At 57.2% G+C, this 25292-nt stretch overlaps 12 protein-coding genes across 12 annotated transcripts; 9 read left to right on the top strand and 3 right to left on the bottom strand.

Moving 5' to 3' along the window:
• The first annotated feature begins 301 nt into the window (after nt 1-301).
• On the top strand, nt 302-2620 carry L226DRAFT_280860 (uncharacterized protein). The gene is made up of 18 exons (XM_067673564.1): nt 302-442; nt 493-585; nt 646-744; nt 800-827; nt 881-906; nt 960-985; nt 1036-1070; nt 1124-1148; nt 1212-1223; nt 1288-1352; nt 1409-1515; nt 1575-1637; nt 1706-1733; nt 1792-1849; nt 1909-2009; nt 2098-2163; nt 2243-2530; nt 2586-2620. The coding sequence occupies exons 1-17, from the start codon at nt 381-383 to the stop codon at nt 2294-2296; spliced, it is 948 nt and encodes a 315-aa protein (XP_067529870.1). The 5' UTR covers nt 302-380; the 3' UTR covers nt 2297-2530; nt 2586-2620.
• On the top strand, nt 2609-4355 carry L226DRAFT_280656 (uncharacterized protein). The gene is made up of 2 exons (XM_067673563.1): nt 2609-3287; nt 3340-4355. The coding sequence occupies exons 1-2, from the start codon at nt 2889-2891 to the stop codon at nt 4264-4266; spliced, it is 1326 nt and encodes a 441-aa protein (XP_067529869.1). The 5' UTR covers nt 2609-2888; the 3' UTR covers nt 4267-4355.
• A 695-nt stretch (nt 4356-5050) lies between these two features.
• On the top strand, nt 5051-6239 carry L226DRAFT_471938 (short-chain dehydrogenase; the record flags this gene model as incomplete). Its single annotated transcript, XM_067676423.1, has 4 exons — nt 5051-5605; nt 5669-5849; nt 5924-6037; nt 6103-6239. The coding sequence occupies 4 exons, from the start codon at nt 5051-5053 to the stop codon at nt 6237-6239; spliced, it is 987 nt and encodes a 328-aa protein (XP_067529868.1).
• A 512-nt stretch (nt 6240-6751) lies between these two features.
• Nucleotides 6752-7896, top strand: L226DRAFT_539973 (uncharacterized protein). Its single transcript, XM_067681778.1, has 2 exons — nt 6752-7562; nt 7619-7896. The coding sequence occupies exon 1, from the start codon at nt 7080-7082 to the stop codon at nt 7464-7466; it is 387 nt and encodes a 128-aa protein (XP_067529867.1). The 5' UTR covers nt 6752-7079; the 3' UTR covers nt 7467-7562; nt 7619-7896.
• A 21-nt stretch (nt 7897-7917) lies between these two features.
• On the top strand, nt 7918-10458 carry L226DRAFT_280182 (uncharacterized protein). Its single transcript, XM_067673562.1, has 18 exons — nt 7918-8237; nt 8294-8372; nt 8436-8449; nt 8520-8618; nt 8679-8688; nt 8778-8795; nt 8849-8874; nt 8930-8955; nt 9010-9044; nt 9111-9135; nt 9203-9214; nt 9267-9331; nt 9390-9490; nt 9560-9622; nt 9697-9709; nt 9836-9842; nt 9936-10084; nt 10148-10458. The coding sequence occupies exons 1-18, from the start codon at nt 8131-8133 to the stop codon at nt 10253-10255; spliced, it is 957 nt and encodes a 318-aa protein (XP_067529866.1). The 5' UTR covers nt 7918-8130; the 3' UTR covers nt 10256-10458.
• L226DRAFT_539970 (cytoplasmic protein) lies at nt 10453-12651 on the bottom strand. The gene is made up of 6 exons (XM_067681777.1): nt 12401-12651; nt 12294-12344; nt 12191-12237; nt 11645-12106; nt 10737-11238; nt 10453-10679 (listed from the first exon to the last, which is right to left on the bottom strand). The coding sequence occupies exons 1-6, from the start codon at nt 12630-12632 to the stop codon at nt 10639-10641; spliced, it is 1335 nt and encodes a 444-aa protein (XP_067529865.1). The 5' UTR covers nt 12633-12651; the 3' UTR covers nt 10453-10638.
• A 100-nt stretch (nt 12652-12751) lies between these two features.
• On the top strand, nt 12752-13896 carry L226DRAFT_280174 (uncharacterized protein). Its single transcript, XM_067673561.1, has 4 exons — nt 12752-12953; nt 13013-13081; nt 13143-13273; nt 13330-13896. The coding sequence occupies exons 1-4, from the start codon at nt 12871-12873 to the stop codon at nt 13572-13574; spliced, it is 528 nt and encodes a 175-aa protein (XP_067529864.1). The 5' UTR covers nt 12752-12870; the 3' UTR covers nt 13575-13896.
• A 64-nt stretch (nt 13897-13960) lies between these two features.
• On the top strand, nt 13961-17308 carry L226DRAFT_539969 (oligopeptide transporter). The gene is made up of 12 exons (XM_067681776.1): nt 13961-14024; nt 14077-14143; nt 14203-14291; nt 14360-14471; nt 14540-14673; nt 14727-14760; nt 14854-15153; nt 15206-15355; nt 15421-15839; nt 15973-16113; nt 16269-16477; nt 16614-17308. The coding sequence occupies exons 1-12, from the start codon at nt 14002-14004 to the stop codon at nt 17000-17002; spliced, it is 2067 nt and encodes a 688-aa protein (XP_067529863.1). The 5' UTR covers nt 13961-14001; the 3' UTR covers nt 17003-17308.
• A 52-nt stretch (nt 17309-17360) lies between these two features.
• On the top strand, nt 17361-17900 carry L226DRAFT_280113 (uncharacterized protein). Its single transcript, XM_067673560.1, has 3 exons — nt 17361-17384; nt 17477-17802; nt 17871-17900. Exon 2 carries the CDS (start codon nt 17519-17521, stop codon nt 17717-17719), a length of 201 nt encoding a protein of 66 aa, XP_067529862.1. The 5' UTR covers nt 17361-17384; nt 17477-17518; the 3' UTR covers nt 17720-17802; nt 17871-17900.
• Nucleotides 17901-18705: 805 nt separating this feature from the next.
• On the top strand, nt 18706-20517 carry L226DRAFT_472014 (peroxidase TAP; the record flags this gene model as incomplete). The annotated part of the gene is made up of 7 exons (XM_067676430.1): nt 18706-18758; nt 18813-19050; nt 19108-19400; nt 19460-19773; nt 19834-20104; nt 20170-20231; nt 20294-20517. 7 exons carry the CDS (start codon nt 18706-18708, stop codon nt 20515-20517), a joined length of 1455 nt encoding a protein of 484 aa, XP_067529861.1.
• Nucleotides 20518-20643: 126 nt separating this feature from the next.
• On the bottom strand, nt 20644-23314 carry L226DRAFT_280007 (uncharacterized protein). The gene is made up of 20 exons (XM_067673559.1): nt 23010-23314; nt 22861-22939; nt 22732-22787; nt 22616-22672; nt 22548-22557; nt 22467-22484; nt 22381-22406; nt 22306-22331; nt 22212-22246; nt 22137-22161; nt 22064-22075; nt 21990-22005; nt 21888-21927; nt 21570-21822; nt 21505-21517; nt 21425-21452; nt 21310-21367; nt 21216-21240; nt 21033-21159; nt 20644-20961 (listed from the first exon to the last, which is right to left on the bottom strand). Exons 1-20 carry the CDS (start codon nt 23126-23128, stop codon nt 20830-20832), a joined length of 1155 nt encoding a protein of 384 aa, XP_067529860.1. The 5' UTR covers nt 23129-23314; the 3' UTR covers nt 20644-20829.
• Nucleotides 23315-24151: 837 nt separating this feature from the next.
• L226DRAFT_471963 (NAD(P)-binding protein) lies at nt 24152-25157 on the bottom strand (the record flags this gene model as incomplete). The annotated part of the gene is made up of 2 exons (XM_067676426.1): nt 24152-24665; nt 24730-25157. The coding sequence occupies 2 exons, from the start codon at nt 25155-25157 to the stop codon at nt 24152-24154; spliced, it is 942 nt and encodes a 313-aa protein (XP_067529859.1).
• Nucleotides 25158-25292: the final 135 nt, after the last annotated feature.

The raw sequence follows: 25292 nt of genomic DNA, 5'->3' as shown, positions 1-25292 counted from the left end.
GACGCGGGACCGGGCGCAAGGGTGTCACCGCTTCCTTCTTCTCCCAGCTCCGTGCTTCTCGAGTTCCCAAGCTCGCCGTACATTCCCAGCTCCGACTGCTTCTTCACGAGGGGCCTGAGCTTCGCGGGGTCCTTCTTCCCTGCCTATCCCAGCGCAACTTGCGCACAGACAACGCTCCCGCAACGTTCTCCTGGAGTACAAGAAGACGCAATAAACGACTAAATGACAACGCGTAGCGCCCTCAGCTCCTCTTATCTGAGGCTGTTCATCCGTATCCGCGTCAAGTCTCGTCCCCCGAGCCTGAGTCTGCGCACCCATCGCCTTCCGAGTCCGCTCGCCACTCTGCGACCCAGGTTCGCGTAACGTCGTGGCTTCTCACAATGGACAACCCCGCTGTCCCAATCGTGGGCGGCCTCTTGATTGAGGTATTCGTCGCATGCATGTACGTTGTTCGCAGCCGTCATCCTCCCGCTAGGCTGACGCTACATCCAGACTGTACGGAATCACGACACTTCAAACTTTCATCTACTATCAGAAGTACCCGAAGGACCGGATGTTCTTGAAGCTACTCGTAGGCACTGTATGGTGGGACAACAATATCACTTCGTCCAGTATGCTTGTGTTACTTATAGACATCCTCGCCAGGTTACTCGAAACAACACACACGGCGTTCTGCATGCAGTTTATCTACGACTACGTTATCCTGGGTTTCAACAACTATCTTGTTTTCCTCGACATCAATTGGTACAGATGCCGTCTTCTTCACCCGATTATGCTCACGTTGACCTCTGGATGGCAGGGGTGTCGGGATCACAGTAATATGTAGTGTGCGTAACGACCGTCGAAGCTCAAGAGTTCTGAGGACTAACGCGTCCTTCAGGCAAGCATCGCGTTATGCGTACAAGGGTAACCTCTAATCATCACTGTGGGAAAACTGGCATGCTGAGTAGACACCACAGCTATTACACTTGGAGGGTTTGGATCGGTAGGCACCTCTCCAAGAACACTGCACGGCCCGTAGCTCAACTCCTACAGTTAGCGAGAATTCCGTCATCTGGACAGCCACAATTGTTCGTCTGTTTCCTATGCTCTTCGAACCTGATCTCACAAACATACTACACAGGGTACCTTCGCACTTGCGCGAGTAGGTTCGTGGACACAATCGTCTATGAGTTTCACAGTTCCCAACTTGACCGATTCTTGACTTGCAGGCTTCGGAGTCGGTACGTGTGACTAATTGGCACCAATGGTCTGAAGTTCCCTCACAAGTCGACTCGCCACACCCAGCGTCGTGTGCTCTCTGCTACATCTATCCTTCGTGGCCAGTTCTGCGGGAGAAACGGTCCGCTCTCGTGGGTATCTTCCAGTCTCGCTCAACATGTGTCATCTCCTAACTTTGCGACCACAGGTCACGGTGAGCGGAGGACTGGGTTCCGCCGCGCTAGTAGACATACTGGTTGCCGTCACACTCACAGTGTGCTTGAAGCGCCGCCGCTTCACCGGCTCCTGGAATAAGTACGTCAATGTTCATTGCATATGAACGATGTGTTGAGAAGGCCGTGGGCATCAATCAGGGATTCGAATAGCATGATCAACAGAATCCTGTTGTACGCTGTCAACACGGGCGCAATCACTTGGTGAGTCAGTCCATCTTGGTAGTATAGATTTCAACACGAGATTGCGACTCACCTCGGCCGGCTTCTAGCACGGCGTCCCTCTTATGTGTAATTCTGGTTGGTGTGCATCCTCGCCGAACGTTGGAAATTGGGTACTGAAGTCTTCGCATCACAGTTCGCAGTCCAGAAGAACAGTCTCACTTTCCTTGGCCTGGTTGAGATCCAGGCAAAATGTACGCTCTACTCTAGTATTATCTCGGGTTTGCTGAAACAATGTCCCGTTCTGTGCCAGTGTACGCCAACTCATTTTTGGGCTCCCTCAACGCCCGCTCGCACATGCGCAATAGCAAGAGTGTCCACACGTTCTCGTCCTCCGCACCTCGTATGCCTGTAGTGAGTGCCTCTATCGATCGGCCTGCCTGCCCAGGTCTGCTCATTTCCAATGTTCTCGCCTGCTGACGGTGGAACGATGCGCCCCCAGCTAGAGGTGTACCAGCACACAGTCGTAGAGGACGACAGGTCAAAGTCGCCGCAGTCGCCAGAGAGCGTGAGTGAATTCCGGCTCAATATGTTATGGCATCCCGCTGATGATCTTCATCCCGCTGCTCGTCCCAATCCGGATACAGGGTGACTTTGACCTGACGAGCATGAAGGCATCTCAAGCTCGCGAATTCGCCTGACCTAGTCGCTCTGTTGAAGTATACATAGGCGATACCGATACCTGTCTTCCGGGCGAACGAATGTCTGCATGAACGCGGACGGTGTGCGTAGTCTGAACAGCGGTCCAGAGCGTTTGTCGTGTTGCACGCATGCCCATTATGAACGGATGCGAGAGGCGTTGCGTACCAGCGTTTTGCACCGCATGGCGAGCCTGTTTCTCCAGGTTCCTCCCTGGTTTCTAGTTGAGGAGGAAGGTATGTAAGATTCTGCCGCCCAGTTAAGCATATGGAGGGATAATTGATAGGGAAGAATACAGACTAGGACCGCGTCGCCTCTCTCGCTGCATTCCCTGCGCCACCTACACACTTCCCTATCCCTCGACTCAACGGTAGTCGATTCAATTCCAACGCTCCTCATCCCCCTTCTTCACTGCAGACCGGCAATCAGAACACACTCGCTGAGCCTGCACCTGAATCGCAAGATTCTGGTCTTACACCTTTCCCGCGCCTAACAGAATCTCCCATCCCGGACAGTGCCCTCATTACCCTTGCTCTGACCGAGGACAACCGCACTCCACCTACTCCTCGCACCGAGCTGGCCACTCCTCCGACCATGACGGCGCCCTCGGATACCTCCAGAGACCTTTCTAACATGAAGCCAGATACATCATTCAATACCGGGCTTCGCGACCGACAGCAACCGGTTCCATCTTCGTACTCTCAGACAAGTCATTCATCGCACTCTTCGTCACCAGTGATGGGCCGAACACGTTTGGACCCGGAAAGAGAGGGGGCCCCTACTCCCGAACAAGTCACAACTCCGTCGCCCAGCGTTCCTTCCTCGTACAGGAGAGGCGATTATATAGACGACGCTGAGTTTGGCGTGCGACGAAGCAGCGAATCGTCCCGGGTGCGGACAATGGAGCCATCCTTAGGGAGAATTGTGGAACGCAATGACACGGGAAAGAGCACTGGTAGTATGGTGGCTGCTTTGCGCGATCGTTATGCTCGAGTAAGTTCCGCGAACCTAGACCAATGCATGTGGTGCTGACTTTCGTATGCAGCAACCAGGCCCATCTTCACCACCACCACGGTCGCCCCCGCCTAGGGAATTGCCTAGACTACCCATCAGCGTGTCGAACTTGGCGAATCGATATGAGCCGACGAGCGGCTCGCCTACACGAGGACGCAGACGACCGTCTGTGGAGGCGTACTCTCGGATGCCAGAGCCTTCGTCGATGACCGCTTCATCTCGATACTCTACGACGCCTCAAACACCATCTGCCGATGAACTTGCCGTCAGACGGCAACGTATCGAGGAGCTCGAGCTCCGGGAGCGGGAACACGAGCTTCGTCTGAAGGAGCGCGAGATCGAGCAGCGAGCGCGTGAACTCGAGAGGGAGCGCCTGCAGTTGCTGAACGCTCGTGGAGGCACGGGAGGCACGGCAGCGAGGTCCGATGGCTATGTTAACGATGGTACCAGGGCAACTGGCGGTCCACGGGTGTCGACGACACAGCGGCCAACCATCGACACGCTGCAGTCCCGTTACCCATCTTCGTATTCGCAGAGTGCGACTCATCTCGTCCCGCCTCCTTCGTCACAGGCTGTGTCGAGGCAACCGTCCAGCCAACCGTCATCACCAGCTTCTCAGCAACCCACCGACCATGCGTCATGTTGTGGATGCGAGGCGTGCTCTGCGTCGAAGTACAGGGCCACTCCCTCGTCTCCGCGAGCTACGCGTCCCCCAGAACCGCCCATTATGCTCCGCCCGGAGAAGCCGAGAGGTGGATGGATTAGACGGCTGAGCATGCCCGTGATGGGGAATGCGTTCTCGTTGGACTCTAAGAAGAACGGGAGCAACACTGCTTTGGCGGGAGGCTATCGAAACAGCCTGGCGTTCGCGGAGGAGGATGGCCGATTGCAGACGCTGCAGACGGACGTGACTGGTGGCATCCGCAACCGTAGCTCGACGAACGTCGCGCGACGATGATTGGTGATATTATTCTGGACTCGGATTCTTTTGTCAATGCTTTGGCTCCTTGCTGCTGAACTGTTTCGTTTGACAGTCTATACCTTCTTCTGTGCGTTCGCTAGCGCTTCGATACCATGTTACGACTGTAATCTATCCTGCCTATCTGTCTATGATCCCATCTGCTTACTTAGTACTCCTATGTGCACGCCACGGTACTCATCAGACCCCCTATTCTTGTCGTTGTCGTTGATGCGCTGACAGTTTTATTGCACCTCCCGTTACGATCCATTGATGACTTATGACCCTGCTTTCTGTGACTCCATTCGATGTAGTAGTAGCTTCTTTGCGACTGAGTTGAACATTTTCTAACGCTCATTGTCACTGATCGACTCACCACGGACTCACCATGAGCCTTCCGAGTCCAAGGCGGCTGTTGGCATACACTCCCACGGCGGAGAGACCCACAAGCAATCCGCTGTATCTTAGTCAGTCGTTCTCTCTTTTCTCCCATTGATCGATTTGATCGATGATGGCTATCCATGGGCCAAAGTACACGGATGCTTACTAACACTAGTCAATCGCAGGAGTGTATCCTCTGTAGCCCGGATCGGGCGCAGTAGGCCTTCCGATCGGATTCGGCAGGCCGTCTACGTCACCCTCCCTCACGATGCAGGGGACCACAGGAGCCTCGGCGAACCCAACAAGGTGTTTCCAAAGCTGAGGCCTGCTGAGGCTCGAAGTATATAAGAATTCTGTGTCCCAGCAGCGTGCACCCCCAGCCGACAACACGATCTACGCAAACATGTCCCTATCCATCACTTCCAACCCAAGCTTCAACGCCTCCACCACTGCCGAGGAGGTCGCCGCCGCTCTCTTCTCTAACATCGCTGGAAAGACCATCCTGATCACTGGCGTAACCCCAGGTGGCCTTGGTGCACACTTTGCCGAGGTCGTTGCCGCACACCAGCCAAAGTTGCTCGTCCTCGCGGGGCGGAGTGCCTCCAAACTCGCTGAGCCGGCCAAGGCTCTCGAAGCTGCCCATCCGGGCATCGCGACGCGCACGCTCGAGCTCGATCTCAGCTCCCAGGATAAAGTCCGCAAGGCGGCGGCGGAGGTCCTCTCTTGGTCTGGGCCTATAGACGTCCTCGTCAACAATGCCGGTATCATGGCTACTCCCTATGGAAAGACCCCCGAAGGCCTCGAGATGCAGTTCGGGACGAACCATATCGGCCACTTCCTATTCACAAACCTGATCATGCCGAAGCTGCTCGAATCGAGTGCGGGGCCTCGCGTTGTCAGCGTGAGCAGCGACGGGCACCGACTTAGCGACATCCGCTGGGATGACCTCGACTTCCAGGTATGTTACCGTTCTTTTTTGATCCGGTGTGTCGTACAGCGCTGATGACAAGATTCCCCCCAGGGCGGGAAGGTCTACAACAAGTGGATCGCATATGGCCAGTCGAAGACAGCGAACATCCTTTTCGCCGTCGAGCTCGCACAGCGGCTGGGATCCAAAGGCCTCACTGCGTTCTCCCTCCACCCAGGCGTCATCATGACCAATCTCGGTCGGTCCGCTGTCGAGGACGACTTTGCCGACTTGCGTGAGTACTGAGTTCCCGGCACATTGCGCCTACTACCGTGTTCAACTCGCATGATGCTAACATATGATACGCAGAGGCCCTCGACAAGTCAATGGGTCACAAGCAGGGCACTGAGGGTTTCAAGTGGAAGACTCTCTCTCAAGGCACAGCAACCCATGTCGTCGCCGCGTTTGATCCCAAGCTCGCAGGTGGGTGAAGTTGGCTATCAATTGGCACCCTTCTTAGCTGACAGCTGCATTGGACATCTCGCCAGAACACAACGGGGCGTATTTGCAGGACTGCCAGCGTGCACCTGAGGAGGATACGAAACCTCATGTGCTTGACAAGAGTAGTGCAGCGAGGCTATGGAAGCTGAGCGAACAGCTCGTTGGCCAGAGCTTCGATTATTGAAGCAGTTAATGTATCGTTCCGTTTCGCAAGAGATACCATTGATGGTTCGCGTACTCAGTCCGAGCACATCTTTGAGGCGGAACATATGTCAGGTGCGTTTGCTCCCCCTTGCCTGTTTTCTTCCGATCGGCATACATGGACGACCACAAGATCGGGCAATTTCATTTCGCAGGTCGGTGACCCTGTGGGGCGTGCGTGACCCTGGCCTACTTATATATTGCGGCGAGTACGATTTTACCTCCGGATTGTGCACCCCTTGATGTTGAACGCTTGCCGCTGGTTAGGGGTAGGCGCATGTTCTTGTAGGATGTCGGAAGCGGTTCGACGGGGACATAACAACATCTCCAATTAGAACTAGGACAAGTCGACACAGCGCCGTCTAGTTTACTACACAGTCCACACGTTCACTAGCAAACATCGACGTACCCCTGCAACACACCGGCCAACGTTGAGCGTGCAACTCACGAACCGATCAATCGCCTAGCACTAGCAGACACGTGTCTAGCATGTACGTAACTCGCTCCTTTTGCTTCAAACTCATGTTCAAGTTAAGAAGAGGCGGGATCGTGTTCATACTAATACTCATGAGTGGTGTATCGAGTTTGAGCCGCATCGCCATCTTCGTTCTTCGACTTGGCGAAGAGGATCTCGTAGACAAGGGTACTATGCCACAAGTCACTTCTTCTGGATGAGAGCAGAAGTGAGGGCATGAAATATAGCGTGCACTACTACTATGCGCAACCGGCTAATAGAGCTGTCGACGTCTCATCAAGCCAATAGATCCGAATTGAACACTGCCACAAGCGGTAAACCTCTTTCCCTGGAATATCTTCTCCATCCATGCAGGTCTCCCGCAGCGCGAGTCCTGCCTGCGCAACTTGCTTGCTCGAGGTGAGTCTGTTTTCTCACGTTGTCAAACACTGTCGCACCCAAAACCCAGGGCGACGTGTGCAGATCCGCGCTGTACCGGGGCGGGTCCGGTGCATATACATACGCGACTGCTTCTTCAAGAAGTTACACATGGTCCCATCACTGACAAGCCGCGATACTCAACTTCTCCCACATTCGCGGCGCGGCTCCGTTCCGCTATTCGCGGCAAAAGACCCGTCGGAGTGCGACCTCGGCCTCCGTCTTCCCAGTCGTCTGGACGATCGCCGCTTCACGCCAGGGCGCCGCCACCGTTCACGAGAAGGCCAGCCAAGCCGGCTCCGTCTTTCGGTGCTTTAAGGATAAACGGACGACTCGACGCCACCGACATGCCATTGCCATGTGATCGACGGACGCCGGATGATCCCCACACTGGCGATGTGGCATTGAACGCAGGTAAGTACACAGTCGTACCCCGCTGTCGTCACCGTAACCATCTTAGCACTGTGCAGTGGCATACCTCCAGCTCAAGGTCGTCATTCCGTGTCTTGGTTTCCTGCGCCCTGCCGAATCTTCCCAACAGCAGCGCCCATTATGAAAACTACCAGGCACGACAGGATGCGAACACCACCCAGTAGTCTAATCCATCATCGCCGCGGAGCAACAGAATACTGATCAGATGCTTCAGATGCCCCGAGCGGCGAGCGCACCGCCGGTAAGTACATATCGGGCGCACAACCCACCCATACCGCGAGGACCGTGCCACCTTGGACGAGGGGGTTTGACTATGCGTCGTCGTGAAATATGTCCCGGCTTCTACATGGAATCTAGATTCTAGATCGTCTCGCCCACAAAGCCCACATCAACGGGCGCCCCACGCCCGGCCTTCTGAGGCTTGTGTGCTTGGCCCAAGCGGCTGAGAACATACGCTTGAAGGTCCTTCCTTACAGATCGCACGCACCAGTCAAATACCCCAAATGCCCCCGCTGCGCCCGCCCTTTCCACCCTCCTCCCCCTGCCCACCATGAGCGCTTCCGACCCTACCGCATCCCTGCCTATCGACTTGGGTGCCGGGAACCCCGCCGAGGGGGTTATGGGCGGGCTGTTAGTCTCGATATTCTTTGCGTGCATGTGAGTGTCGCGCCTCGTGCAACCTCCGAGCTGCGTTCTTACCCTCGCTCTCGTAGCTTGTATGGGATGACCACGTTGCAGGCGTTCATGTACTACCAAAAGTATCCCAACGACATTCCGCTGCTCAGGTTCCTCGTGAGTCGTTCGTTCCCTTCCGCGCATTCCGGAAACCTTTCTGACAGATACACTGGCTGAAAGGTGACCGCGGTGTGGTGAGTCCGCACCATAGAGGTTCCACTGCAACAAACATCTGACGCGATATCCGGCGCGCGTTGCTTCCAGGATCCTCGAGACAGTACACACAGCGTTCTGCATGCAGTTCGTGTACGCATACCTCATCTCCGGCTTCGCCGACTTCGCCAACTTCATCGCTGTCCACTGGTGCGTGCTCCGGTTCCTCGAGAGATGTTCTTACGAACTTTCGCCGTCGTGGCGGTGCAGGAGTGTCGGTGTGAGTGGCCATGCATGCTTGTTTTGTTCTTCGACCGTTCGAAAGACTGCGCGTCTGATCCGTGTCATCTTCTCTCGGGGCCGGCGCAGGTCGCGATCGCATCTAGCGTGAGTCGCCGTCTTTCTCACGAGCCCGGACGCGTTCTCAAGTACAGCTATAGGTAGCAGTCGCGCTCTGTGTACAAGGGTGAGTGCTCTCGATTGATTCTGGCAAGGTCGCGGGTGCTCAGCGAGCATGCCAGGTACTATACATGGAGAGTATACGTCGGTACGTCGCTTGCCAACATGTAACACAGTGGGGATTCCTGACTGCTCTGGACAGTGAGCGGGAGGTTTGCGCTATGGTCCGCCGTGATCGTGAGTTGGACTCCGCCATCGTGACCCCGGAACGCTCTTCGTTGACGTGCCCATGGTCCATCTCAGGCATTTTGTGCTCTGGCCAGAGTAGGTTCGTAACCGTACAAACTGTTCAGCGACCCAGCAGTGTCTCACGAATGACATAACTCCTCCTCTAGGCTTCGGTATCGGTACGCATCCCAGCAGAATACCCACGACTGCGTTACGCTGACATCGCGTTAGGGTCCACCTGCCTGACCTACATCTACCCCAACTGGCTCCAGCTCCGCGAGCTCAAAGTCGGCCTCGTACGTCGCCCAGTCCCTCACAATTGCCTACCCATTCCTTACCCGATCTGATATGTAGGCAACGGTCAGCGGCGGACTCGGCGCCGCGGCTCTCGTCGATCTGCTCGTCGCCCTCACGCTGACTTTCTACCTGAAGCGGAATCGGACCGGCTTCCACAAGTGCGTACATAGCCCTCTCGATGCGGCCTCCCAGTCGTCGATAGCGCCGGCTTACACCGGTGTTTGCAGAGAGTCCAACAGCATGGTCAACAAGATCCTAGTGTATACCGTCAACACGGGCGCGATCACCGGGTAGGTCATCATGCACAAGCCCAGGTCCGGAGTCGACCGCTCCTTCTCATAGTACTCACTGTACCACATTATAGAGCTGCATCATTGGTCTGCGTACTATTGGTACGTCCCCCCTTCTCTGCGCCACTCGCATAGCAGACACCTCACTGGCGGCGTTTACAGTTCGCATTCAAGAAAGACAGCCTCATCTTCCTCGGGTTCTTCGCCATCCAGACAAAACGTACGCCCTCTGAGTCTCTTTGCCGCAGCCCTTCGAGCACCTCATACTTATACTCTCATTCAAACGCCCACACCGTTCAACCGCACTCAAAAGTGTATGCAAACTCGTTCCTCGGATCCCTCAACGCACGCACACACCTCCGGAACGCGAGCCAAAACACGGGCGGCGGGCGCATGTTCTCGTCCAACAGCCGCGGCGGCCCCGAGTTCACCATCTCCTCGCCTCGCGGTGCAGTCCCTGTCGTATGTCGCATCTTCCCTTCTCCCTTTTGCATATCTGACCCACTCGTTGTTGCTGCCCGGTAGATCGAAGTCACGCGCCAGACCGTAAGACACACCGACCACGGCGAGTCGTACGACGCGCCCGACGAGCTGGACATGAAGGTGCTCAAGGGCGGCGAGCTCCCGTACTAGTCTTCTGGGCAGTCAGCCGTGTTTCCGCCCATCCCATGTAGACGCTGCGCGTTCTCCTGGACGCCGCGCCTCGATACTGTACAGACTGTACAGACTGTCTGTACAGATAGATTGTAATCCGCTCTTTACCATTCCCACAGTTCCTTACCCGAAGCACGTCAATCAACACACTGTTGTTTCAACTTTCAACTTTCACGCAGGCGGCAACGGCGATTACATAGGCGGAAGACGGTTGGTACCCTCGAGGCTGGCTCGACCTCCCTTAGAACTTCTAGATCGTTTGCATTGACTGCTGCACCGTACGAGTACACTATACACAAACCTACACCCGCACTCCGACGTATCCACAAACCCCGACACACGCAATCCCAGACAAGCCAGCCCTACGCGCCAGATTTCCAGTACGCAATGTCGCCGTCCATCACTACCAGCAAACGTCGTCAGCACTAACCAAAACGGCGCACACACCACCACCACTCACTCTCGTACGTCTTGCCCTGCTGCTTGAGCTTGCCCGCGGCCTTGACGGCGGTCTCGCTCCCATACTCATGCAGGTCCTCATACGCCATGATCTCCCCACACACAAACTTGTTCTCAAAGTCCGTATGGATCACGCCCGCCGCCTGGGGCGCCCTCGTGCCCCTCCTGATCGTCCACGCGCGCACCTCGTCCGGGCCACACGTGAAGTAGCGGATGAGATCGAGACTCGTGTACCCCGCGGTGGTGATCTTGCCGAGCGCGCTGACTGCCCCAATCGTCTTCTCCTCCTCGGCGCGCTCCTCGTCGGTGGCGAGCTGCGCGAGGCGCTCCTCGAGGGCGACGGAGAACGGGATGAGCGGGTCGCCGGGGTTGTGCTCGTCGATCCACGCCTTGATCTTGGGCAGCCACTTGTTCTTCTTGCGCACGTAGTCGCGCTCGGAGAGGTTCACGAGGTACGTCACGGGCTTGGCGGTGAGCAGCTGCAGGCCGTTGACGACGTCGACCTGTGTGCGTGTGAAGAGCGGGTGAGCATGCGGATTTTGGGGGAGGAAGGGAGGGAGTGAAGGGGGTGCAGGATCAGATGGAAAGTGTTCTCATGGGCATGTGGGGCGTTACTCCCGCCTCGACGAGCTGGGTTATTCGAGCCTTGGGCTCTTTGTCATCAGGCAGGCAGGGTCGCGCCGTGCTTGGAAGAGAAACTGTATTTACCTGGAAGAGGAGGGGTCAGCAACACATTGAGGACACGGATGAAGACAGAAAGTCAGAAGAATCCATAATCTCATAGGCATAATGGGGCGTTACTCCCGCCGTCGACGAGCTGGGTTATATCGAGCACAGGCGCTCTTTATCATCACAAGAGAAGCGAAGGGGTACAGTAGGACACCGAGAGCTCGTAGGACGCAGGCTCACCTCTTTGCCAGTCCACTCGTACTTGCGGACGTCCTTATTGTCCTTTGTGAGGACGTCGTAGATCTTCTGTACTGTGGCGATCTCCTCCTTCTTCTGCCTGTCAGCGAGGGAGTTGTTACCGAGAGAACGGCCGGACTTCTTGAGGCCGTCAAGGTGCTTCTCGACCCACTCGATGTCCTTGAGGCGGAGCTCTGTGGAGATGATGTCCATGTCGCGGCAGGGGTCGACGTCGCCCTCGACGTGGATGACCTCTGCGTCGTCGAATGCGCGGACGACCTGGAAGATACCGTCTACTGCGCGGACGTTGGCCAGGAAGGCGTTACCGAGACCTGCACCTGTTGAGGCGCCAGCGGTAAGACCAGCGATATCGATGCAAGTCAAGTGGGCGGGTACGCGAGAGGCGGGCTTGTAGGTTTCGCAGAGCCATTCGAAGCGAGCGTCGGGGACAGGGATACGGGCTTCCTGGGAGTTGTGAGTAAGTGGATGTTATGGACTAGCGACACAGGGAGTATACGCGTGACGTCAGCAGAAGGAGGGGGGGCATACCTCAGGGTTTATGGTAGCATAGGGGAAGTTGGCGGCCTTTCCGAGGTCTAATGGGCAGGCATGTGAGCTGCGAGACACGGTGCACAAGAGTACGCGAACTGACCGGTTTTGGAGAGGACGTTGAAGAAGGAAGACTTTCCTACGTTGGGGAGACCTGTTGACGCGTCGGGGTGAGCTGCGCGGACCGAGAGCGCAAGGAGTGAAACAGACCTACGATACCGATCTTGAGGTTGTTCCCTGGCCGTCCGAGGAGAGTCTTCTTCTCCGGGGCTTGGGCCTTCTTTGGGGGCATCGCGTTCTTTTTCTTTGCGAAGAGGACGGTGGAGACGTGGAGGGCCCTGCGGCTATCGAACGCTGGCAGTCGCGAGGCCGCACAGAAGGCAGATGGGAGACGAGGACGAAGAGAAAGGGCGAGGAGACATCCCAATCGATCGCCCACCATCGAATTTTCACCCCGGGCGACTCAGTCCTCACAATCCGCGGACTTTGAATTCCAGCTCGTTCTCGGCTGCAGCTGCGTTCCCACGGGCCTCGGCACGGATCGGCATGCGCTCAGTGTACGGTTAATTCTGCGAGGCGCCGCATGCGGAGGCAGGACCAGAGCTCCACACCCCGTCCTTGCTCTCGCACGTCCACCACACACAACGACGACGACGACCACTGCTCTGCTCTGCTCTGCGATGAGGCCATTCGCGTTCGCCGCTGCCGTACTCGCGCTCTGTGCTCTCTGCGCCAATGCACAGACGGTCACCACCATTGACGAGTGAGCGCCCGCTAACCTTCGCTTTCCCTCCGCCCACTCAACACTCACCTCCTCTCTAGGTTGGGTCAGACTGTAGTCGAGGTCATCACCGTCGATCCTTTGCAGGGCCTTCCCACCACAGAGACGCTGTGAGTCCATCCTTTGCCTTTGCGTGTTTGAGACCATCCATTGAACCTCCTCGGAACCCAGGCAAACGCTCACGACTACTGCCACCACCACCACTACAACCCCCGACCAAGGCCAGGTAGGACCTGTCGGCCAGCCAGCAATCCCCGGTACAGGTCTCACAGAGTACACCTACACCACCACTGATGCTGCCGGTACATCCCACTTCCGTCCCTTCCGCTCCTTCTTCTACTCACATTGTACTCTCCAGGAAACACCCAGGCCATCGTAGACACCTTCACCCCCACCTTCGCTCCTACAACCGGCGGCACATTCACTGCTCCCCCGGGCACCATCCTCGACTACACCTCCTGGAAGGCTTCCGTCGGCTCAAACACCGTCGCCGTCATCACAAGTTCTGCCTTCTCCCGCTGGTCACTCCATCCAAGATGGCTCGCCGTGGGCACCGCACTATGCGCGGCCTTCACAGGCGGTGCATGGCTCGCCCTCGCATAGTAGGCCTCTTGCCAGCACATAGACTGCGCACGCCGCTTCATCTATCTTTGGAGCGGCTGCGACCACCGCGAGGGCCATTCTTAGATGGACAGTGACACTTTCCCCGCTGACATTTCTGACACCCTTGCACGGACAAGGCGGACACTTGCTATCCACCTATTCACGTAGTCACATTACCGCACGCACGCACTAACGACTATTCACGACTTTTTGTATACTGCCAATGTATCTTCACAATCTATCCGTCTCTTTCTCCCTGCGCAACTTTGCCGCTGCGCAGTCGCTTCAGACATGCCGTCATACCCCGTGACTCAGTTACTCGGGCGCCTGTCTGCTTGCTGAGCAAGCGTGTATCCGACTCCGAGAACGTCGGACTTGCTTTGTATCCAAACCACATCTTCCTCACGGCGTTCATGATAGCACGGCCATGAGTATCTCGGGCTTCTTCAGGTCAGTAGGACGCATGAAAAGAGTAGTACAGCAATATTGATGTCTCTTCAAGGCTTATCAGGCGACGTGCTCGCTCCGAGTCACGCTCTCCGCTAGACGGCAGCCAAGCCGACTTCACCGTATGTAGAGACCAGTCCTCGTCCAGAAAGTAGTACCCACAACACCTCCATCTACACAGTTCAGAGCAGTCGCCCTCGGCCTCCTCATCGGCTGCCTCCTATGCTTCACGAACCTCTACTTCGGCCTCCAGACCGGCTGGATAAGCATGTCAGCACCCATATCCCAACTAAACACGCGACGTATCTGACCGCTGACCGCGTCATCCCTCGCTGCAGGATGTCCCTCCAATCCGCCCTCATCGGCTTCCTCCTCTCCCGCCTCCTCCGCAAGCCGATGTCGCCGCAGGAGAACGTCGTCCTCCAGACGACCGCCGTCGCCACCGGCACCGTGAGCTCCGCTTGATAGTGCTTTGTGCGGTCGGGACGCTTTCGCTGATGATGCTTGCGCATATGCAGATGCCCCTTGCGGCAGGCTTTGTCGGGATCCTGCCTGCGCTTGGGTTGCTCGACGAGGAGCGCGATGGTGTTCCGCCAGTGCACCTCTCGTGGATTGCAGCCGTGGGTTGGTCCTGCGCAGTTGCATTCTTCGGGTAGGCTCACGTCGCACCGATGAGTGCACTAATCAAGCTAACACTGTGTGTAGGGTGTTTCTGTCTCCGCCTTTGCGGAAACAAGTGGTAAGTACGGTTGTCATGCGTGTCAGATCCGGAGCGACGTGACGCTGGCATCACTCTAGCGTTAGTTGCGCACCTCACTCACCCTCCTCACAGATCATCGAGGAGCAACTCGCATTCCCATCCGGGACAGCAACCGGCCAGCTCATCTCCGTGCTGCACGAGATGCCGCCCCCAGAGCCACCCCTACGGCACCGTAACGCATACAATGCGCTCGCTACGGACGAAGACGAGAACATCGCACACTTGACCGGCCCTACCCCACTAACACCCACACCGACTCCCCATGAATCCGACGCGCTGCACGTACCCGAAGTCCCGGAAGTCGAAGTTGTAGAAGAGAAGGAGGGCTGGAGCGCCCTTACCTGGAGCTTTGCTGCCTCTGGCGCAATGACGGTCAGTTGCCGCAGCGATAGAATTGGGATCGATACCTGATCTCTATCGACAGCTCGCTGCGTACTTCTTCCCAGTTGTATTCACGATCCCTCTCTTCGGGACGTACCTGGCATCGCAGTGGTCTTGGTGGTTCACCCCAAGTCTATCATACATCGGCCAAGGCATCATCATGGGCTTCCCAACAACGCTCAGCATGAACCTAGTACGCACCCACCCCTTACCCGCTCCTTCCTTTTCCAGCCGCTAACCCACGTTTTCCGCCACCAGGGCATGCTCGTCGGCTGGGGCATCCTCTCCCCGCTCTCCAAGCACGCCGGCTGGGCCCCAGGCCCCGTCGGGGACATGACCACCGGCGCCCGCGGCTGGATCCTCTGGGTCTCCCTCGCCATCATGTGCTCCGACTCGCTCGTCTCGCTCGTCCCCGTCGTCGCCGAGATCGTCTACGCCAAGGTGTACCTGCGCCTCGCCGGCGTGCGCGCCGCAGCAGACGACGACGAGGACGGCAAGGAGAGCAAGGAGGACGAGCCCGAGGAGCGCCTCGTGCCCACCAGGTGGGTCGTGTGGGGCCTCGCGGGCAGCATCGTCCTCGGCACCGTGCTCGTCTGGGCCGTCTTTGGCGACGAGGGCATCAAGCCGTGGGCCACGCTCGTGGGCTTTATCATGGGCGGGCTGCTCAGCGTCCTCGGGTGCGTGTCTCGGCTCCCGTCTGTGGCTGACTGCTGACTGACATACTCTGCACCTTACTCTGCATTCGCCCGTCACCCGTCACTCGTCACTGGTGATTGTGTTATGATCGTGGCGGGGCGCGGGGCTGCGCAGAGTGCGGGCTCTTGGAGAGACGGACCTGAACCCGGTCAGCGGGCTCGGCAAGATCAGCCAGCTCTTCTTTGCGTGGATCCAGCCGGGCAACATCGTCGCCAACATCATTGCAGGCGGCGTCGCCGAGGCCGGCGCACAGCAGTACGTGCACTCCCTCTTTCCTCTCTCTCTCCCCCTTCTCTTCGCTCCATCACTTCATCGTCTCCATCCGTTCCCACCGTCCAGCCGTCACGTATCCATGCTCCGGGACCATGACCGAGTGACCGAGACTGACGCCCCGCTACCTTGCCGTGTAGGGCGGGCGACCTCATGCAGGACCTCAAGACGGGCCACCTCATCCGCGCCTCGCCCCGCGCGCAGTTCTTCGGCCAGCTCATCGGCTCCTGCCTGTCGATCGTGGTCACCACGACCGCCTACACGCTCTACCAGCGCGCATACGAGATCCCAGGCCCGTCATTCCCAGCGCCGACCGCGTACGTCTGGCTCGGCCTCGCGCGCCTGCTCCGTAAGTTCCCCTCCTTGGCAGTGCACTCGCACAGACTACTGACCACCTGTCTTTGTGTTCAACATCAACGTCCAACGTCCAACGTTCAATGTCCACCCCGTACTCGTGTTCGTGTCCGCGTCCGGGATGACGACAGGCGACGGCGAGCTCCCCGAAAAGAGCAGCGCCTTCATGCTCGCCTTCGCGCTCCTCTTCGGGGGCATCGCCGCCTTCAAAGCCTACACGACGCGCTCCGCCTGGCCGCACGCAAAATGGATCCCCTCCGGCGTCGCGTTCGCCATCGGCTTCCTCAACACGCCCTCCTTCTCGCTCGCGCGGCTCATCGGCGGGCTCGTCGAGCACGTGTACTACCGGCGCGTCGGGCGCGAGAGTGGCGGGATCAGGCTCATCGTCGTCGCCAGTGGGTTCGTGCTGGGCGAGGGCGTGGTGAGCGTGGTGAGCTTGGTGCTGAGGACGTTTGGGATCGGCGTGGCGAGCTGTGTTGGGTGCGGGCATGGAATGTGCGGGGGGTGTCCTGCGGCGTGAACGCCTGCGCCGAACGCCCTTTTGGAGGACCTTCGGACGACATCAGACTCCTGCTAGAGCGCTCCTGGACGACAGAGGCATCAGGATTCAGCACCAGGGGCAAATCATCATGGATGGGACATCTCGATGGCGCACTCTGACAGGCAGGAGGAGCACTAGTAGCATGGGATTTTTTCTTTGGGAGTGGTAGGAATCGTGTTCTCGGTAAGGGTTAGACGGTAATGTATTGCCAATGCTTCCGTCCCTTGGGCGTGGGCGTGGACGTGGACGTGATATCCTCCGATTTATCTCGCAGCCTTGGCTAGGAGCTTTGCAGCGCCCGGTGGCGGCGCATCGCAGTGCGCAGTGCGCGCCCGCACATTGCTCTGGAGTCGCATACGAGGTATGTGGTCACGAGTTTTCAGCTTCTTTGCGCCGGCCAAGGAGCATCGCTACGGTACGTTGGTGCACGGTGGTGCATCCACTTACTGGCAGATTCCAACACCCCGTTGCGCCGCTCTCAGCGGACCGAGGCAGATGGGTTGCCCTACACACCGAACCACAGAGCGCTCCGACTCCGGATTTTGTGCGTACAAGAGACGCCCACCGCGTACTTGCGAACGCGCTCGCGGTGTGCTAGAGTCCACCCGTCGGCACAATGAGCCACCAGTAACATCACGACCCGCACATCTGCTTGCTCGGGGTTACCGCGGCGCATCTGGTGGACGAAAGCTGTGACGAGTGCGACTTCTTTGGACTCGAAACGGCCGCGCAGATGTCAAGTGGAATCCGATGGTCCGGGCGGGGGCACAGCAACCAGGGTGAGCCCTCCATACCCATCTTGAGTCTTGACTAGGAATGGCGACGGACGTTCTGGGTGTCGATTTAGGTTGTCTCCGTGGTCGTGGTCTCTAGGCGATAGCTGCTTGCAAGGGCGTCGACATGTCTGAACTGAACAGAGCTCCGAGGCACTCGTGGTCCGAGCAATGGGGCAAGTGCGACGTTACACGGCGTGCCTGACTCCTGCCTGGGATGCGATTACGTGCAAAGTCGACGGCGAGGTGTCACTGCGACACCGGGATATGGCGTCGTGTCTACCTGGAACAATTGCAGGGCTTACTTGCGGCCTGCCCGACCGCAGTCGAGCGTCACCCTACAGCAATGGCCGGGAGCTTCTCGCCGTGCTTTGAGCTAGGCAGCAGTATCCGACACCGGCTCGCACAAAACAGAACATGCTGGTTATGTCAAGAGCCACCGTATGCGGCCGCTTCTCCCGGCACCGCTGGATGAGGGAGCTCTTCGCACCGAGTTCTCGTAAGTCTCCAGATTGTCGGCCCCATGCGATGAACGCTGACCACTAGCGCAGCGCAGGAAAGAGGGCGATCAGTGGCAGGGGCGAGATAGACCGACCGCCCTGTGTGTGACCGCAGGCCATCCTGTCCGGAGGGTTCATTTCGCGGGGCCGTGGCGCTCCACCAACACCAAGGCTATCCAATCTCCGACGTGTGCGCGGAAGCTCTCTACACCTTGCAGGTCACTTGAGGGACTGTACTCGGCTGCCAGAATAGAGCCGGGGGCGTTAGGTCCGAGCGGGCGCGAGAGAGGAGCATATAAGAAGTGGGTGGACCTATCATCGGCTCTTCATTCCATCTACTCACTCATGTAGGTTACCCCGATTCTCCTCTTAAGCCGCAGCTTCTGATGATGGGATCATGCAGACCACAATGTCGACCACTATCCCACCCTTCGATCCTGCCAACGTCCAGGGCGACATCCTGTGAGTAGCCCAGAGCTCACCTATGCATTATCTCCTGACCACCATCATTGTCAGTGCCGGCCTCCCGAAGAAGGTCCAGCACTACCTGCTCTTCCAGATCGACGACAATGTCCAGGCTTTCAGGCAGAGGCTCAAGCTGCTCATTCCTCTGATCACCACCACCACCCAGGTCATGGATGACCGCTCGAAGATCGCAGCCAACAAGAAGGCTGCCCAGGAGCAGGGCAAGCCTGCTCCGCTGCTCAAGATCTCCGGTGTCAACATCTCGTTTTCTCACACCGGTCTTGTCAAGGTGCGCATCTCATAAATTCAACACAAATCGCAGGTGGATGCTGACGGTGGATGATAGCTCGGCATCACAGACGACATTGGTGATTCTGCATTCACTGCAGGCCAGCTTGCCGATGCGCAGAACCTCGGTGACCCAGGCAGCGGTACTCCGTTCGTCCCGAACTGGATCCCGGCGTTCAAGAACCCGATCCATGGTGTCGTTATCATATCCGGAGACTCTGAGCTCACCGTCACTGCGACTCAAGCCATCGTCAACGGCATCTTCAACATCGGCGCGCACAACGCCACGATGCATGAGGTCCTGACCATCAAGGGTCAGGTCCGTCCTGGTGCGGAGAAGGGCCACGAGCAGTACGTACACGACCAACACTTTTCCCGCTTCCGCGTACTGACGTTCAACGTCTGAACAGCTTCGGTTTCCTTGACGGCATCTCCCAGCCCGCCGTCCAGGACGTCGACACGAAGCCCAACCCGGGCCAGGAGACTGTCGGCCAAGGTGTCATTCTGTGCGGCCGTGACCACGACGTCGTCGCGGGCACTACGACTCCCGTCGCCCGTCCACCTTGGGCACTGGATGGCAGCTTCCTTGCCTTCCGGTACCTCTTCCAGCTCGTTCCCGAGTTCGACACCTTCCTGAAGAACAACCCGATCAAGTCCACCGGCCTCACGCCTGAGCAAGGCAGCGAGCTCCTCGGCGCTCGCCTGGTAGGACGTTGGAAGAGCGGTACGTATACTGCGTCGTCATGAATGTACGAGAACCCTCCGCTCACAACGCGGTCCCTAGGCGCCCCCATCGACCTCTTCCCTCTCCAAGATAACCCTGCCGCGGGCACCGACCCGTCGCAGAACAACAACTTCAGGTACGACTTCCCCGATGACCCCAAGACTCAGGACCGGTGCCCCTTCGCTGCGCATACGCGGAAGACGAACCCCCGTGCGGATCTTGAGGATCTCGGTTTCCCCACCGAGAACAGGCGCATCATCCGGCGCGGAGTCCAGTTTGGTCCCGAAGTCACGCCTGAGGAGGCTAAGTCGGGCAAGACGAAGTTCGGCCGGTGCGTCCTTGTTCAGATCGTGCAAGAAGGATTGGAATCGCAGGTCTAATGTCCTCGTTCTTCAGCGGTCTCATCTTCGCAGCGTACCAGAGCAACATCGTCAACGGCTTCCAGTTCATCCAGCACAGTACGTAGAACATGGCCAGTTCCGCGATGGGGTACAATGCGTATACTGACATAAAACAACAGGCTGGGCCAACACCGTCGGTTTCCCCATCCAGAAGCCCGTCCAACCCGGCTTCGACCCCATCATTGGGCAGCAAACTGACCTTGCCATCCGCACGCTCTCTGGCACCGACCCCAACAACCAGAGCGCGACTCTCTCGCTCCCTGCTGAGTGGGTTGTCCCGAAGGGAGGAGAGTACTTCTTCTCTCCGTCCATCCCTGCGCTCCGCTCCAAGTTCGCTCTCTAATCGGTGATTCGGAATGGGGCACCTCCTCTGTACTGTATATGTAATGTCTGGGCTTACGGACTTCAGGAACATCATGTATCACGCATATGACGCACTTCAATGATATTTACGGATGCTTACGAATATTCATGAGAGCTCGTAAACCAATGGATAGTCCGCAGAGCAGCAGCTATAGTGCACAACTCGAGCGTGAAGCATCGCTGTCGATGCTACAGTCTCAACAAAAGCAGATACATGAATCATTCCAACAAGCCAATAATAGACGATAAAGTAGTCAAATAATAGTAGTATAAGCGTCGGCGACACACCACATCACACCTTGAACGAACCCCTCTTCAAGCCACTCGCGAACAGTTTGAGGGGACTAGGCGGCTCCCGCTGGCCCTCTGTCTCTGTTGTAACTCCCACGACGATCTGTGGCGGGTGGGTTTGAGACGCCGATGACTGTAAGATGGGAAAGCGAACGTCAATCAGGAGTTTATGCGAGCCAGCACCGGGTGTACAGAGATCCTCACAACCGAAGGGACGTTCCACGCTGCACGACTCTGTGCCCTCTGCGCGTCGGCAAAGTTGAGGCGAGTTGCAGAGGAGCTGTCGACGAAGATCTCCATGCCGGCCATAGAGACCTGGCGGGTGTTGAGCCTGGGGAGGAATAGTGAGATCCGGCAGCCGAAGGAAAGTCATGCTGAGTAACATACACTGCGAGCAAGGAGTTGGCGTACACTGAAATCGCATAGCATAGGAAGTTCAGATCAGCATGTGAGCACGCGTAAGTGTCGCAAGGTCACGTACACCTCGCGGTGATGATACTGATGGTTCCGCAGATGAGAGTCGAAGGAACGGCAAAAGCCTATGAAGAGAGTGGTCAGTTCTTGCGATCAAAGACAGCGCAGGAAGGAGAACTTACTGCAATGAACGCGGCCAGATTGAACAACCTATCGATACTCGTCATGGGTAGCCGCATCTCCCGCATCAGACTACACATACCCGGTTAGCAGTCCTAGACGCGACGCATGAATATAAACCAGCTATGCGACAATATAAAGACCCACCTGTGTTCACAATATACATCTGCACAAAATCGATCATCGACTCCGCCTTGCGGCGGCTCGTCCCAAGCCCATACTGCTCCGAGGCAACCATGTCAGTCTTGTCGAAGCTGCCGAAGCTTTGCATCTGCATGACGCTGTCTCTGTGCCTGCGTGACCCGCGTTCCTTCCGGCTCTTGCGGAACGCGAGGATAAGAGTGATCGTGAGGGCGCTATCGCCCAACACCGCCAATCCCAGTCCGATCCCGCTGAGTCTCTAGCAAGGAGAGGGTTCGTTGGCATCATCAAGAACTGCAGGGACATGTGTATGTGGGCACCTACATTCACGTCCGCCGTTTCTTGGTAAGAAGGGAACTTCAGCCTGTGTGTACGGCCATGTATGATGAGCTGACAAAGTAAGGAGTGAGGGAGAACACCTCGTACGCTTTCGTGGTCGCGGCTGACGAAGACATGAGCTTCGTAGTAGTGATAGGATGGCGATCTCGACAAGCACGCACCTATAGAGAACCCTACAGATAGCAACCCCCATTTAATGAGTACGTTCGTGCTCAAAACGAGGACATGTCTCACCAACTTCTCCCGCCAACAGCAACAACTGCAAGATACATCAGCAGATTGGCGACAAAAAGTAGGATGGGAACGTACTGCTATGCAGACCACGACGCTCTGAGCGCGACCAACTATCCTCTGGTGTTAGCTTCTTGGGACCTGCTTCACAAGAACGTTCCCGGGGACGTACTCAGGGCCACGCGGCGCGCGAAGAATCTGGAAGCACGTCAGAGGCGGCAGCAGTATGAAGGAGCACGGCACTCACAACTGCGACATGAACATCACGAGCCCCTGGTGAGTCGCCTGTCAGCCGGTGGAACGATGGCGGTCCGCGAAGGCGAAGGTACTCACAGACACCAAGGGCAGGATCTGTCCCACGAATCAGCATGGATCAGCGATTCGTGTACTGAGTCAAGCACGAAGAACGCTCACATCTAGAGACCTGTCAACAGAAATCTCAGACATCAGGCACAACCAACACTTGCACGAAAATCACATACCAGGCGCCAACCAACAGGACCGAGGGCTTGAGGTAGTTCGAAACCAGATAGTAATAGCTAGGTAACCGGGCGTTGACTTCTGGGAGGATCAACGAACGCTCAATGTCAACACTCACCAGATATGTGCGGTAACAGTGACATGCAAAGTTTCCAGCAGCATAACGGAAGCGACCTGGCACATAATGCAGCGCGGTCAGCAGGGACGAACCGACCGTACAGTACTACACTTATGGCATAACACTCACCAGCAGCTTCACGGAATACGAATCCGACGAAAAGGTAGAAGCATACTGATAGCTCTGGTGGAGGGCCAAACCATACAGACTGGCGACGACCCGCGCACGTAGGTCACTCAGCACCCGCAGAGCTCGGAAAGATACAATCGAAGACTCACATCACCCCAAAGAACGTCCCAATTAGCAATGCGCCGTGCGTTTCGGAAAGAGAAACGCCAGTAGACAGACCGAGGGCCAAAACGTCGTCCATGGAGGGCCCCGTCTCAATGACGGGCATCGCGAAGGAAAAGAAGGGAAAGCGACCTTGCCCGGCCAGGACTGCGGTCTTAAACAAATGTCGGAGCGCGTCGATGATCCATCATTCCCCGCCCCGCCACCAGGACCAGGTCCGCAACAAGAATAGCTGGGAGGCGGACACGCCCAGGGAAAGGAGCACTGCATTTCGTGGACGTTTCGAGGCAACGCCGAGGAGTGCAATGATGGCATTGATGGAGTTCAATAAGTGGTGAGTTCACTGAATCCCGCCTGCGACACGAGGCTACGCCGCTACACGGTAAGTACCGTCATCCGTAGGACGCGTCAGGTGCTACGTGGAGCGGTTCAATCACTGTTCACAAGATGTTCAGCACTCGACGTGGGACTGCAGAAGGTGTATTGGCAATGCATGCTTACCGGACAACAGCAGGAATTCATGATCATCAATTGATGCCACTGTTACAGCTGGGCGGCGGAGGAGCAGACCGCCGCGGCGGCCCGAAAATCGACGCTGCTCCTGGTCGCGGTAGTCGTGCAATGTACATGCTTGAGACTTCTTGGATACTCAGCGCTGGAACTCATGATTCTATTGAGCTCACGTCCTGGAAATGAGAAGCAAGGACGCCACTCACAAGCTAGCAAGACGCCACAGGTGACGGTGCTGCCGGACGCCACGGCACCTTGGAGACTTGAATAGTACACATGCCACATGGCTTCCAAGTCTTTTTAAGTCGTTTCGTGAGCTGCGGATCGTAAATGCAAAGACGTTTTTCAAGTTCCAGAACCTTGCTGCCATGGAGAACTAGCGGCGGCCTCAATCTGATGTCGAAACACTGCCTGGGAGACCGCAGCGGAAATTGAAGATTCACAGTATGACCGGCATTGACAACTATACTGACACAACGGTGAACCACACCGAGGACCCCAATGGTTCCGAACGCGATGGTGAGTGGGCACAAGGCTAGCATGTAGTCATCGTGGCAAGAAGCAAGTTCACAAGCGCCCAGACCCTGGCCCCAAACTTGTACTTGGTCAATGAATGTCCTCATTCCCCTTTCTTCGCTTGCTCAATAAGAGAGCGAATCTCCTCCGCAGAGAACCTATCGACAGCAGCATCACCCAACACGTTGCCCATGAACCACAGTAGGACGGCATGGACTGCATACGGCACGACCCTCCGCCCCCCACACCCCGTGCGCGCCATGACCGCCTTCGCGAACGTCTCGCACGACGGGGTGCGGAAGTTCTCCCCCATCGGACCCGTTTGAACGGGACCAGCGACGAGGTAGGCGTAGCGCACGCCGGTTGGACCGTCGAAGAAAAGCTCGTCGTTGTCCAACCCGTGCGAGAGCGACTCGAGGAAGCCCTTCGAAGCGGCGTAGATGGAGAGTCGGGGCGGCGCGACGTCGCCAGCGAGAGAGCCCATGAACTGGACGAGGACGGGCCCGGACTTGGCGCTGCGGCGTAGGTGGGGTAGAAGGACGCGGTTGAGGAAAAGGGCGAAGAGGGTGTTCTTGTGCAGCATGGCGTAGAGGTAGTCCTCCGTGCGCTCATCCAATCTGAGGAAGAGTGAAGTGAGAGTGTGATGGAGCGGACAGCGGGTGGGAGATGGAAAGGACGTACCGTTCAGGACTGGTATCAGATCCTCCGACGTTGTGGTATACAAGGGTGATGTGCAGATCCTTGAAGGTCTCGATCATCTGGGTGAAGTCGTGTCCAGCCTGGGACGCGTCCGCGATGAAGTAGCGAATATCGGCGTCTGGCTTGTCGGGGACGCTCTTGCGTAGTTCCTCCACGACCTTCTTCATCTTGGTCTCGTTTCGTCCATGGAGGATGAGGTTGAAACCGTTCCGGAGGAGCTCCCGCGCGAGGGCTTTGCCGATCCCGTCCGTCGCACCAGTAATGAGCGCGTAGGGAGAGGGTCCGTGGAGGTATCTCCGTAGTGACGAGGGTCGAAGGAAGTAGAGCCAGACGAAGGAACTGATGCGACAAAGGTGAGGAACTGCGAGTACGCCTCCCAGGACAGCAAGTAGCTTGACTGCGCCGACCATGGTGGGTGCGGTTGAAGGTATTGATGTCCGCGTAGGAGGGACTACCGACAGCCTTTATAGCGACCTCCTGAGTTCGATCATCGCGATTCAAGATGTAGCAAGCACTGCAGATGCCAGTCCTGGTCGCTCGTTCCG

The sequence above is a fragment of the Lentinus tigrinus genome, assembly GCF_003813185.1.
Source record: "Lentinus tigrinus ALCF2SS1-7 unplaced genomic scaffold L226scaffold_49, whole genome shotgun sequence".
Classification (NCBI taxonomy): Eukaryota; Fungi; Basidiomycota; class Agaricomycetes; order Polyporales; family Polyporaceae; genus Lentinus; species Lentinus tigrinus.
Note: the sequence above shows the minus strand (reverse complement) of the source record. Positions and strands in the feature narration are given on the sequence as shown.